The sequence below is a fragment of the Gopherus evgoodei genome, chromosome 4, assembly GCF_007399415.2.
Source record: "Gopherus evgoodei ecotype Sinaloan lineage chromosome 4, rGopEvg1_v1.p, whole genome shotgun sequence".
Lineage (NCBI taxonomy): Eukaryota > Metazoa > Chordata > Testudines > Testudinidae > Gopherus > Gopherus evgoodei.
Window position 1 is genome coordinate 46472454 of NC_044325.1, and position 13681 is coordinate 46486134.

At 38.0% G+C, this 13681-nt stretch overlaps 1 protein-coding gene across 4 annotated transcripts in view; it reads right to left on the bottom strand.

Moving 5' to 3' along the window:
• The window catches only part of MIA2 (MIA SH3 domain ER export factor 2), a 60026-nt gene that overhangs the window by 16337 nt on the left and 30008 nt on the right, over positions 1 to 13681 (bottom strand). For 3 of the 4 annotated variants that reach the window (XM_030559214.1, XM_030559218.1, XM_030559217.1), the window contains 9 exons: positions 13301 to 13405; positions 11055 to 11078; positions 8813 to 8935; positions 8182 to 8293; positions 7643 to 7689; positions 7099 to 7189; positions 5491 to 5629; positions 1405 to 1506; positions 185 to 245 (listed from right to left, as the gene is read on the bottom strand). In XM_030559214.1, coding sequence (XP_030415074.1) covers positions 185 to 245; positions 1405 to 1506; positions 5491 to 5629; positions 7099 to 7189; positions 7643 to 7689; positions 8182 to 8293; positions 8813 to 8935; positions 11055 to 11078; positions 13301 to 13405 — 804 coding nt within the window. The remainder of the gene's footprint in view (positions 1 to 184; positions 246 to 1404; positions 1507 to 5490; positions 5630 to 7098; positions 7190 to 7642; positions 7690 to 8181; positions 8294 to 8812; positions 8936 to 11054; positions 11079 to 13300; positions 13406 to 13681) is intronic. The other variant, XM_030559216.1, reaches the window with a different exon arrangement.

Sequence of the window (13681 nt, forward strand, 5' to 3'; positions counted from 1 at the left end):
ACTCTTACTCAAAAATACCACTCACGTTGCTAATTGTAATTTATATCAAGGTATGTCTGATAACATTACCCAAATAATGCCAAATGCAGTACTGCAAGCAGCTTTAAAGCGGTAGTTTCAAGCTGAAAGTCAACTGTTGCATTCCTGCATATGGCAAAATGCCAAGTTAAATCAAAGTACATACCTGACTCTGATAAGAATGAATGGTTCTGTCTAGCTCTTCTTCTAGATCTTTTGCTCGTTGTCTGTAATAAAAATGTTACAGAATATAATTTTAAATATGAATACCACCACAGATAGTGACACTGCAAATAAATAACTCGGAGTTCACACACAAACAACACTATTGTTACCTATGACCAAGGCCTACTTAAAAAAGGATTAATAAAAAGAGGGGAGTGGGGAGGAGAGAGAGATCCTAGGTCCTACTGAAGACTGGCAAAGGCGGTCTAAGTGGCAAGCTGAAGATTGCTCTGACATAAGGGAAATTCTCCAGTGATGTAGAGCCAGCAGAGTCAGTCCCACTCTTTGCAGCACCTACTTTAGCAATGCATTTTTGCATACCTGCAGTTACCAGCTGCCAGAGTTGCCCCTTGAGGGTCATTAAAGACTTGAGGACTGCTGCAAATTGCACTAGGGACCACAATGACCCAGGAAAAGGGAACATAAAAGGAGATATACGGCCATTTTTTTCAAATCCCCCCCACCCACACCTACATCCTCCTTCAGACCCTGTGTTAAACACAGCTCAGCCACACCCAAAGATTAGGCACAAGGTAAGCACAGATTTTAATTATGTTCCACTATTTGCAATATCCTCTTAGAAACTTTAAAATAAAATTTCCCTACTACTTCATATTTTGCCTAAATACAAAAGGACAGATTGTGTTTTGCTACCCCTTAACATTGGCCCTGGCTTTTATATGCAGTTATTGTGACACAGGTGGGCCATGGAGTTTTTATAGCATGTTGAGAGAGGGGGAGGACGCAAAAAGAAAAAGACTGAGAAACCCCTGTTCTAAAGAACCAGTCATCAAATTGTGCTCAAAAAGTCACCAACTTCCAAGGGAAGTAAAGGTTCAAGAATCATGCCATTCTTTGGTAACCTCAAAGACAAACTGTCCTACCCACCCTGCTTTAATTGTAATACAATTTTAGATTCTACACACTGATGGAAGAAGAGAGCCTGCCACTAGGCACTTGAGCATCATGTGTATTTATCATCAGACACACACACACAAATTCATTTGTATAAACTAGCATTACTATAGAAAGCATCAAAATGGGGTGGAGGACAGAATATATTCCATAACAATGCATTATAAGTAGTAAATTTACTAATTCTCTTGCGGATTTTGTAAACTTTAGAGCAAACGCCAACAGTAAATACAAATTTGTAAATACCTGTAAGTGTTTAGTTCTTCAGCAACATGATTAATTTTCTTGTCTACTTTAGAAAGTTTTTCTTCTTTCTGTAACCGTTCTCTCTCTTCTACTGTTAGTTTCCTTTAACACACAGACAGTATGGTTAACTGTACCTCAAATAATAATTTTGCAGTTATTCTCTCAGCAAAGAGATTATTTACTGTGATATTCACCCACAGTAGCAGAAAGAGGTTGTGGTGTGTAACTATAGTGTTTTTATATTTGTTTACATAGCTCATTAGCAATTAATTATTAAAATCTGGAACAGTAAGATAATACCAGGACTATCACTGCACTCAACACTGATGCACACAGGGCAGCTCTGCAGAACATCCATAGCTATCGGTCCAGCCCATAGACTAGAATAGGAACCATTAATCATTCTCCAATGCACACGGGTTCTTGGCCACTAGGCTGCATAAATGTGGACCTACTAGTCATGCCCTAGCCTCTCCCAAAATCCATTCATATAGTGGGCTATTCAAACCAATGCAGAGCCCAGCCCTCTCTCCTCTCCTCCAACAGACTTGTCATCACTAAGGTGATCCCACGCTCTCTGCATGCATTTATGTTAACTAGCTACCATGTGTGACAACTGCAAATGTTCTCATCCACACTAGGATTTTATCATGAGCTAGTTGCCACATGGTTAAACAAAAAGACACTTTTCCTAGTGTACACACCCTGAGTTTTCCATTCCCCTCTGCATCTGTTTTCAGCCACCCCCTCTGTAGTGCACTGGGGTTTCCCCAGTCCCTGCTAGAAGCGGTGAACTTCACCCTTAATGCATAGTCAATTGTCCAGTGGAGTAGAAAAGCAACAAATGCCACCCACCCTCCTCAACCAGGGTGGGGAACTTGATGGGGCCAGTGGTGAAGGGGGATAGTCTCAGAAGCAAGAGAGGAGACACTTGCTTAGGAACACCAAGTAGCTCCTCCCTACTTGGGAGTCTCTGGCATCCACTGGCCAGCTGGGGGGAGGAGTGTTAATTTGCCAGCATTCCCCAGCTCCCAGGATTTAACCTGGAATAGGGACCATGTGGAACCTCTTTCAGTTCCATTCCAGCAGCCCCACCCTACCCATCCTGAACTAGGAATGAGAAGCGGCATGACAGATGCTGTTGGTCTAGCCAACCACCTGTCTGGATATCAGAAGTAATTTTTTCCCCCATGGAACAGCCTGCAAGGGATCAGGGAGTTTTTTCATCTTCCTCACAGCACCTTCAAAACCACTGCAGATTAAATAGGAATGTGTTTAGAATCTAACTGAGGTAATTGGTTTGCGTTATTAATTATTTGCAACTTGCAGTTAGTTAAAAGGGATAAAATGAACTGTTCCCGGGAAGTAAACGACCTGGAATTTGGTGATAGGCCTTGAACTCACGAGATAAGGCCAAGGTCCCCACCCTTCTGCATACTCTGACCCCAAGGGGGGGCAGCAGGCGGGTGCTAGCACTCAGAGAGAACTAAATTCTGGGCGGTAGCCTGAGGAGAGTCTATCCCAAGTTAGGAGTTACATTGTAAGGAGTCCTGTGCCCCTAAACTGGAACCAATTAAATGCTTAGTATAGGCAAACCTGGGTGATGAGTAGGTAGCTTCCCTCCTCTGTGCTAAAGTTTAATAAAAGTTGCGGCCTGCCTCTTAATTCCATGCATCTGTCTGTCCTCTTTTCACCACTGTGTCCACATCAACGTATACTGCTGTTGTGAATACAACCAACAGTTTTATTTGCTATTTGGTTCTTCTTAAGAGGCTATGGATTGGAGGGTTGCTGTTGTCTCTTTCCTAATTCTTTACTATAGTTATTTAAAATATTTTTATTTCTAAGTATCTAGAACAAAACCCATTTACTCCAACTATGTAAGAAAGAATTTCACCTTTTACACCTCTACCCCACTATAACACGACCCGATATAACACAGGTTTGCATATAGTGCGGTAGCAGCGGGGATCCCGCAGCACTTTAAAGGGTCTGGGGCTCCAGCTGCTGCAGGGAGCACAGGGCCTTTTAAATCACCGCTGGAGCCCTGCCGCCGCTATCCCGGGGTTGCAGCAGTGGGGCTCCGCGGGCAATTTAAAGGGCCTAAGGCTCCCCACGGCCGGAGCCCCGGGCTCTTTAAAACACAGCTGCAGCCCTGCCACCGCTACCCCGATATAACGGCGTTTCATCTATAATGCGGTAGGGATTTTTGATTCCCCACGACCACATTATATCAGAGTACAGGTGTATATAGCATGAGATGAACAGACTGTCAGTGCATAATCACATCTTAGTGCCACGGTACTTAAACTTATTTGCTTTGCTGTAATATTGCATATGTTCAAATCAGCAACCACTGATACTGTGACAACATCCTTTGTTATACAAAAATGACTGATACATATTTAATAATTTTTTCTGAGAAATGTCAGTATAACATGGTGACAGTTGCAAACTATTTCACTATTGAATGACTGTCCTAGCCAATTGATAAGGTTAATAGGTCCAACGGGTGCCATGCCTGTATGATTTCTGGTGGTGCCCAGAATGGGTCCAAGCAGAGCCGTCCCGTCCATAGGATGGACAGGTGCAACCACCCCATGCCCCGTGCTTTGGGGGACCCCGCACTTCAGGGGGACATGGAGTCCAGGCAGAGCCACTCCATCCATAGGACGAACTGGGGCAACCACCCCATGCTTTGGGGGGCCCCGCACTTCAGGGGGACGCGGGTACTGGGCAGCCTGGGGGGTTAGCAGAGGGCCTGGTGCCGGCAGCAGTAAACAACCTGGCCCCAGCCCACCCGTTACGCCCTCTCCCTGCCCCCATTCCACCCCTTCCTCCAAGTCCCCGCCCCGCCTCTTTCCGGCTTCCATCTCCTCCCCCGAGCGACACCAGGAGCCAGTGGGGCAGAGTGGAGCAGGACACGCTGAGGCCTGGTCACTTGCTGCTGCTGGTGCCAGGCCCCCCACTAACCCCCCAGTCTCCCTTGGACCTCCATTCCCCTGAAGTATGAGGCCCCCCAAAGCACGGTAAGCCCAAACATTGGTGGAGCCAGGCCCACATTCCTACATATTGGTGGAGCACGGGCACCACGGGCCCATATAACTCACCGCCTATGAATAGATCTACTGAAGTTTCAAAAGGCACTTAAGTGCCTTTGAAAATTTTACCAGTCCCTCTTCTCTAAATCAAAGGCCAGTTTATCCATAATTACAACTTTTAAAATGTATTGTACTTCTCAGTATGCTGATTTTTGCCTGCCCAAAAAGTTGCTTCAGCTGTTGTAAATAAATACAGGAAAACCTCAGAGTTACAACCACCTCAGGAATGGAGGTTATTCATAACTCTGAACAAAATGTATCGTTGTTCTTTCAAAAGTTTACAACAGAACATTGATTTAATACAGCTTTGAAACTTCACTATGCAGAAGAAAAATGCTGCTTTTCCTTTATTTTCTAGTAGTTTAACAGTACTACACTGAAATTGCCTCCCCCGCCCCCCAATCTCTGCTGCTGCCCGATTGTGTACTTCCAGTTCCAAATGAGGTGTGTGGTTGACTGGTCAGTTTGTAACTCTGAGGTTCTACTGTAAAGGTCAGCTCTAACTGGCTGAAATAGGGTATAAAATTGGTACAGCACACTTTTGCACACAAGCACATTTAAAAATAATACCCCTTAACTGTTCCCATAAAACAGTTATGGTGATAAATACACAAAAGAGGTATACAGTCCCTTCTTATCCAAGTATTTCAAGATTAGTATCCTGGACTTTCCCAATATATTTCATCCATCACTTCAAAAATTAGTAATAATCACATCCACATCTAACAAACAAGCATGTAAAAAAATTGTTTATTCAGCTACATATCAGTTTACCACAAACGCTCAGGTTTTCATATGTATACTGTACTTTCAGCCAAATTATAAGGAATCTGGCTGATATAAACCTACAGTTGATATGACAATTATCTTTCAACAAATTGTCACAAATATGTTGATATGTTTAAACTGAAAAGTCAAACGATTTCCCAGTCTTCCCTTAATCATTCATTAAATGCTTAATGTAAAAACATAAAGGTATCAGTACCTGTGTAGTTTCATTTCATTTTCTTGATATAGCTCGGTCATTACTTTAAGCTTTTGCTGAAGCTTCTGAAGTTCACTTTCAAAATGTGTGTTTTCAGACTGCAAGGAGACCTGCTCACTTTGGAGGTTTTCAATGCGTTCTGTCACAGTTAGAGACAGGTGAATAATGCACATAGTTTATGAAGTTAAAACAAAATCATAATATCTTAGAAAGTACAAACATTGCAGGTCAAGGACCTTACAGTTTTATTAATGAAGGCCTGTTTGACATTTGGAAAGTAAGACAGGGAGACATCTTCCTACCTACAGTCCATAGAATACTGTTTGGTTTTTTGCATTGTGATAGATTTCCACAGACTGCACAACTGAGAAGTAGTATTGCTTACCGGTCTTGGTACAGGACAGGGAGTCAGGAGTTCTGAATACTTCTTCCAGATTTAACACATACTTGGTATGACTTTTACTTAGTTACTTAAGCTCTGTTTCCCCATCTGTGGTTGGAATGGCTCAGAAAGCCAGTACTTTTCTCTGGAGGATGCCATTTTGAAATCCATAGTCTAAACTTTCAGATTTTCTATTATTATTATTTGTTTAAATGTGCTCAAGACAACAAGCAGCATAAACAATAGTTCACAGAAGTGTAGAAATGCCCCATTCATCCCAGTTGGGGTTAACCCTGAAGCAACATGATAGTTAACAACATGGAGCAAGGAGATAATTTAAATATTAAATCTCCTTATTTATTCAGTTGCAAACCGTGCTTCCTTTCAATATATTTAAACCTCTGAAGTTCAAAGGCCCAAATGGGGAAAAGAGCTAATCAGTCAGTCTAGAAGGACATCTGATTGGTCATCATAGGAGATCCTTAAAAGTTATAGGGAAAAAACTGCTGCATTAGAGGATAGAATCATCCAAAATGCCACCAGGCATATGGCATTTAAAACTGAGTCCAATTTTCTGCTGATAGTGTTATTTAGGTTAAAGGCATTGGCTTATTAGATGCAAGTTATATAAAGCTGCACTAATTTTATTTTTAAATTATATTTCCTTAGAATGAAGCCTTTGTAGAATTTGTCCAAAGGAAAAGAGGTGACCAGGTACTTTCCAGAGTACTTTAAGAGTATTTCAAGAGTATTTTAAGAAGAAAGTAATGTTGTTTTCCAACTAAATATAATGAATTAATCACTACTTGATTAGAAACGTATTTCACAATTAAACATCTCATTATTTATGTATAAATATCTTATAATGAAAGCCATTAAACATATTTTCAATAGCAATATTGAAAAAAGATTTTCAGTATATTTATTTTGAGTGACAACTGTTGCATTTCCAGTTGAAGTGGGGTAACAAATTAAAAATGGCATCTCAGCAGTCTATATTATTGCTGTAGTTTTAGCCATTTAACCTTTTAAGACAAAATTTTTAGAACTGGTTAAGTCACTTCAATTCAAATTTAATGGATTTTTAGCTAACTAAATAAAGCTATTAGTGTAAACTTAGTATTTTTTCCACAAAAACTGAATGAATAAGCCAGGGTTATTTAAGGACATGAATAGCTTCTCTTATTTAAAAATCAGTTATTTTTAAAACAAGATAATGTAATTACCTTTAAGTTCTTCTTTAGCTTTATCTTCATCTGCTAGTTTTAAATATACTTGATTTCTTTCTGCTTCCAGGGATTTTAAACAAGCATTTAACTATATTAAAATAAAATAAAAGGGGAATCAAGTGTGAACATTACTGGAGGAAAAAGATTCAATTCTACTTGACTACATTTCTCAGATAATACAATACTAAAAGTAAGAATGTTATGTTATGGCTGTAACATTAATTGACTAATGCTTAGAAATGCAATTATCTAATGCCCTGTCCTCCTGAAATAGGGTAGGTTGCATTCCTTCTAGACCCTGGCAAAGAAGAAAAAAAAAAAAAGGTGTCAATTAAGATTTTTAAAGTACGGTAAAAAAAATATTAGAAAAAAAACGGATATCCTAAACTTTGTTTACATTGATACAATTATTTATGTCCATTACTAGACATAACAACATGGCATGTACTTTAAATAGCAGTTTTCTTTATTCCTCACTTTTTCTCTGACCTCTTCCCTCCAAACTTTTAAAATCAGTACATCATAAAGTGTTACTACATACCTTAGCAGCATAGATCAACTTCTTTATAGTTCGTTTTTGCTGATCATCTAATTAAGAGCATAAATAGAAAGAAGAACACTGAAATCACAAACAGCACTGTGGTATATTTTGACCGGAATGTACACTTACTACTCCTAATTACTGAATATATTTTTCATAAAAATTAGCTTTGGCTTCCACCACACTAAGTACAATGTGACATACTAAGTGTGGAAAGGAAAAATTAAAGTTGACTCTTTTCTGACACATTAACACACAGACTGACTTCTTCCCCAGCTGACAAAGCATCAACTGAGCTGACTGAGGAAAAAAATGGCAATGCAGGATGCGTTTAGTATTCTGGAGGAGCACATTTGCAAACCATATTAGCATGCAGGGTTAAGAAATCCAGTTTCTACCTTTAACAAATTAATTTAAATACAAGCTTTGTGTGAAGTCTAGTTATTTTCTTATTCTAGTTAACCTATACTTTTTTGCTGGGGGTGGGGGGGGGAGAGAAGAGGGAGGAGGGCTTACATAAGAAGTTGTTCTGATTGTACCTAAAAGCTCACCGTTTTCTGTTATATCAACATCCCAGTGGTTGTCTTCAGTGTGGTCTTCTCCTATTGCTATGCTCCAGTCTTTTATCTTCAATAAACATTCTGTCAATGACTAGATATTACCAAAGATAAATAAAATTAAAATCCAGAATGAAATATAGGCAGTGAAACTTTGACTATCACACTAAGTCATATTTTCAACCTTTTGCTGTACTTCATTACTTTCTCATTAATGTATCAAATTAGCCTGCTAGCTATCTAGGATTCTACATGTTCCACTACTTACCCATTAAAACACAGGCAAGAAGCAGGACAACGGCCGGGCACCACTAAAGGCTCTTAATGATGCTCACTGGGATATCTGAAGAGTTCTGTATTTTTTATACATATAAAGTGTCTACAAAGCGAAGAATCTTTTAGACAAGTATTCCTATTTATTTCAAATTTTAGATTCTAGGAGTCGGTAGCCTTTGGACAGTGTCCCAATGGACTCAATTAATTCAAACCTCCATCTAATCAGCTAAGAAAAACTAAAAATAAGTTAATGCAGGAAGCAAATTGAGACAGCTTAACATCTTCTCATCCTAATATTTAGCATCTCCTATAAACACAGTTAAATACAGCAGTTTACCTTGACTTGACTTTCCTTGTTTTTCAGAGCTTCCTCCATATCTGCTTTAGATGATTCAAACATCTTTCTTTGTTCATTTAGTTCACTAAATCGTTCACCCCATCCTTCAGCTTCTTGTAAAAGCTAAAAAAAGGTGTACCAGATCAATAAGACAATCTATCACAAGTTGAAAATCAAGAGTAATCATCCAGTGTTTTTCACATTTCAACAATAATTAGCCATATGTACACTGTACTCATAGGCAGCATATCTGGGGTGTCTTGAAACCCCACCACCACGTGTCCATGAAAACTAAACAAAACTAAAGATTGTGTAATGTTGAAGAGCTTAACAGTGCAACATTTTATATTACTGTACTGTTCTCTAACTTATTAGACAGCTGCACTAGCTGTCTAGTGAAATTAGTTACTAGGATATCTAAAAACAAGTTTAGCTGAACACTTCAATAAATACTTTAGATAAAACATACAGAATGTAAATAAGCCAATTAAAATAAAATATTGAATTTTTGGCTAATAATCATCCAGATTCCTGGGAACAGGTTGAAGAGAAAAGACATTAATTTCCCACACTCTCTCCTTAAGCTGCAGCACTTGTTCCCTTTTCACCCTAACGAAGCTGTGAGAGGGGAGTGTACCATTAATGTTTTTATTTATATCTTGGAAGTTCTCTATTGAATAAAATTAATAAGGCAGTTATTTCATTCACCACGTAACCCACAGATTTTCTCCTAACACTTATTTTTTTCCACTTAATATCATATGGTGAAAATATATTTTAAGGGACATGCTGCTGCTAATCAAAGTCATCAGTACTCTATGTAAGCAGACACAGAATACTAAAAATACTGTAACTAGCCTTTTGTTAATTAGAAGGGCAGCCAGGTTGTGAAGGTTTTGGGACTACATTAACAATTTTACAGGAATATTTCATTTTCAGAAGTGTCCTACAAAAAACAAGGAATAATTAGACTTTACATTTATTTTAACAAACTATGATTGCAATATGTCAGCTAATTAAACCACATCTGTATATATTATAAGAACGGAAGCAAATTTGTTCTTTAAGAACAGCATATTTAATATAAAAACCTCAAGAAACTATTTCTCAGAATCTTTCAAAAGATTCATCTGCCTATTGTTCATCTTCCAGCTGGAATCTTTAAACATACCAGGTTTACAGAGTGGAGTGAATAATCAATTTTAATCAGACCAAGAACACTCGATTCTATGTAACTGGCAGTTAAACAGGGGAACCCTCATGCAAGAATACAAGCAAGTCTAAAATTCAGCTTGCCAAAGATAAGCAATTCAAAGACATAATAAAACAGAGGCAGTATGTAAACTTGGAATGATTAGATTTTTACCAGAATCAGTAAATGTCCATTTCACCATACACACAAAGCAAAGAAGATATTCCCATAGATAACAGAAATTTACAGAAAGCCAAAGAAAGAAAACTGCTGCTTGAGAACAGAGTTTGATTTACGGTTATTTACTTTGTATATCTTGACATGTGATGTTGACAATTTATATTTTAACAGTTAAAGCTTTTAAACTTTTTTAATCTTAACATCTGCTTTCATGAGATATTGTTCGATCCCCCCATTTAAATTATCACACCCATGGGAAAATAGAAAAAAAAATGCTTAAAAACAGCCATTGATATTGTCCACCAAAATTATTTTTTTTTTAAATTTAATTCTGCCATACCTATTTATATCATAAAATAAAGTGACTGATAAGTCACCTAACACAGAATGTGCCCTTTCAAGTAATAAGTCATACGCTAGTCATAAACAAGAAAAGCGAAAAATGGAGAAAAAAAATTTCATTATTCCAACACAGCTGTTATTACTAAATCCCCTTCACTGATAAGCAACTAAACTTTAAAAATACATTCTACATGAGTCAAAGAAACAGTGAACCAAAGCGGATTCTTGTACACCATAAGGATTACAGCAGATGGAAAGGACAAGGATTCTGCAGTGAGGTAAGGCAGTATGCTTTCCTAGCGTTCTAATTAGAAAAAAAAAATACTGTAATAAATGTTTATAAACAGTTGTCTTGGTTCAAACTAAGATGTTTAATCCTGTCTTTGGCATATCATTAATCTATTCAGAGGGTAGCAGATCTGTTATAGTTATGGCAATGATGTGCCAGAGGATTATGACCCATCTGCGTAAAAGGACCAAGGAAGAAAGTACGCCGATTTCCATTAACAAAAAACACACTTTTGTTACCTTTTGGTGAAAATCAAATTCCGTCTTTAAAAAAGGTAAGAAAAAGACACACAAATAAAAATAAAATAAAATAAAAAGAACTAAAAAGGGACGTGTATGTTCTACTAAAGAAAACCAAATTATTTGCTTACAATGTTTTCATTAAGAGGAAAAAAAAAAAAAGCAAGGCAGACAATTTCATTTCGTTTTCTGATTGTTCTATTAGTAAGGTCTTTATTCCCCACAACAAGGAGTATACCAAATATGATACCAGAGTGAAATAAGTTGCAGCATGCACTATTCATTACAAATTTCAACACAAAACCATAAGAATACCAGATGTCCTGGTCTTGAATGTGTCATGCAAGTTTATTTTACCTAGAAAGAATTACAAAATGATTACTGTAAAGGAGTCAATTATGACCTTATAAAAACTCTGCTAAAAACAGATTTTGATGTGTGTAAAATGATTAAATATAAAGTTACGTGATTTTCAGCATTTAGTATTGTCTTGCTTAAAGATCCCTTTTTACAGAGGAGAAGCAGCAAAATAACATCCTCATTCAAAGTCTTTTTGGGTTCAAAAAAGTGAACCAGCAACAAGGTATACAGGTCACGAAGATAAAAGACACTGGTCTGTTCACTTTTTTAAATTAGGCACTGCTTCTCTGACCTTAGTACATTTTTTCAAGTACTGTAAAGGGTACAATTAGGAATAAAGACCAAAGGAATGGACTTAAAGCAAATAAAGTATATGAGAATAATTTTCTTCCAATGGTCTCCTCTTCTCCTTATAACCAAGTTACCTGATCCACTATCCTCTCTACTTCCAATCAACTACTACTCTGTTCACTCTTGCATACGACGTTTGTCTATTTTACCAACAACTTAATGTATCAAAAAATGAATCTCATCTTCTATCACAACCACACTTCCACTCTCACTGTTGATAACAGAGCTTTGTGAGAACCAGAATTTCCCTCCCCTGGAAAATTTAACATTTCAAAAAATACTATTCTGAATTAAAACAGAAAATTCGATATGAAAAGTTTTCTGCGGAACAATTTTCAAAAGATTCTATTTCAGAAGACCCAGGATGGAATTTTTTTAAATGGTCCCAGCAATCCAAGCATCCCAGCTCTGCAGAACCCCGCCTGGTGTGCTGTGGTGAAGCCAGGAAGTCCTGGAAGCCCAGGTTCCCCAGCAGCTAGCCAGGCTGGCTGCCAAGAAGCCCTGGCTCTCAAGCTCCCCACCAGGCAAGCTGCCAAGGAGCTGGGCAGCTGAGCAGGAAACCCGGTAAGTTTCTGGCAAACAGGTTTCTGTCAAAGTCTACATATTTCAGCAGAACATTTCAATTTTGACTAATTGGCATTTTCGGATAGAAAAATGTTTTGTTCGAACATTTCTGACCAGCTCTAGTTGATCATTCCAACATCTTACCCATCACCCAGGCCTGCAACTTGTGTGTCATTCTAAACTCTATTCTCTTCTTTTCCACCATAAAGCTGAACCATTCCTCTTCTGGTTTACAGCAACTAAAAATCCTTGTTCACTGCCTGGCTTCTCTCTTGCCTAACTACTCCAGTGCCCTCCTATCTGGTCTCACTTCTTACACTGCTCTCCTCCATTCTGTCCCAAATGCTATTACAGTAACAGTATTTTCCTCACCTGCCACTCTGCTAAGTTATTCTTCTATTTAAACCCTGTCTTTGTCTTTGCCATCTGTATCAAGTTCAAGCTTCTGATTGCCACTTTTGTAGAGTACCTCAACTATGTACTTGCCTAAATCTTTATTCTCATTTCTTCCAAAATCTCTTTTTTCCCTCAGCAAAACCTTTTTCCATCCCCTTTGTATTCTTCTTTCAATATCAGCATGTTGCTTTTTTTCATGCTGCCCTTTATGGGTGGAACAAGTATTTCACACCTTACTTAAGCTTTCTTCTCTCTCATATACACATTCCATATAGCCTTTTGAGCAAGAGATCGATCCAAGGAAATTATTTAAAATAAGTTATTCCAACACAACAAGACACACACACACACCCACCCACCCACCCACACACACACACCACTTTTTATATATAAATAAAAATAAAAGAACATAGTATTCCTGGAAGGGGGGAAAGAGTGTGTGTACACACACTCTCTCCTGGATCATTTCATTATGTTCAATTTGATGATGGGCTCCTCAGAACAGGGATTATACCTTCAGTTATGTGGAAAGTGCCATGCATACCTACAATACTGCATAACTAGGAAGAACGTACCTGTTTCTCGCTTTTCTGAAGATGACAGTTTTCCTGTATTGCATCTTGGACAGAGGTCTCAAGTCTCTCTTTATTAATGTGAAATACTTTTAATGTGGTCTTGGCCTAAATGAAATAGAAGAAAGCAAACTGCTTCAACAGTATATTTGAAGATCCAAAAAGCTTATTGCTGTTTACAATAAATTTTTTGGCAGTGCATGTTTTATAATTGTGTACTAACAAAATAAAGTGTAATTGTCCTTTACAATTATTGGTAACTGCCATGCTCTTTTGTAAAATGAATCAGCTACTACATACCAAAAAGTAGGACTGAGCCCTAGAAGATGAGTATTGTCAAGTCATTCCTGTGAGCATTTATTTGTGATGAAACAATTTTAGTAA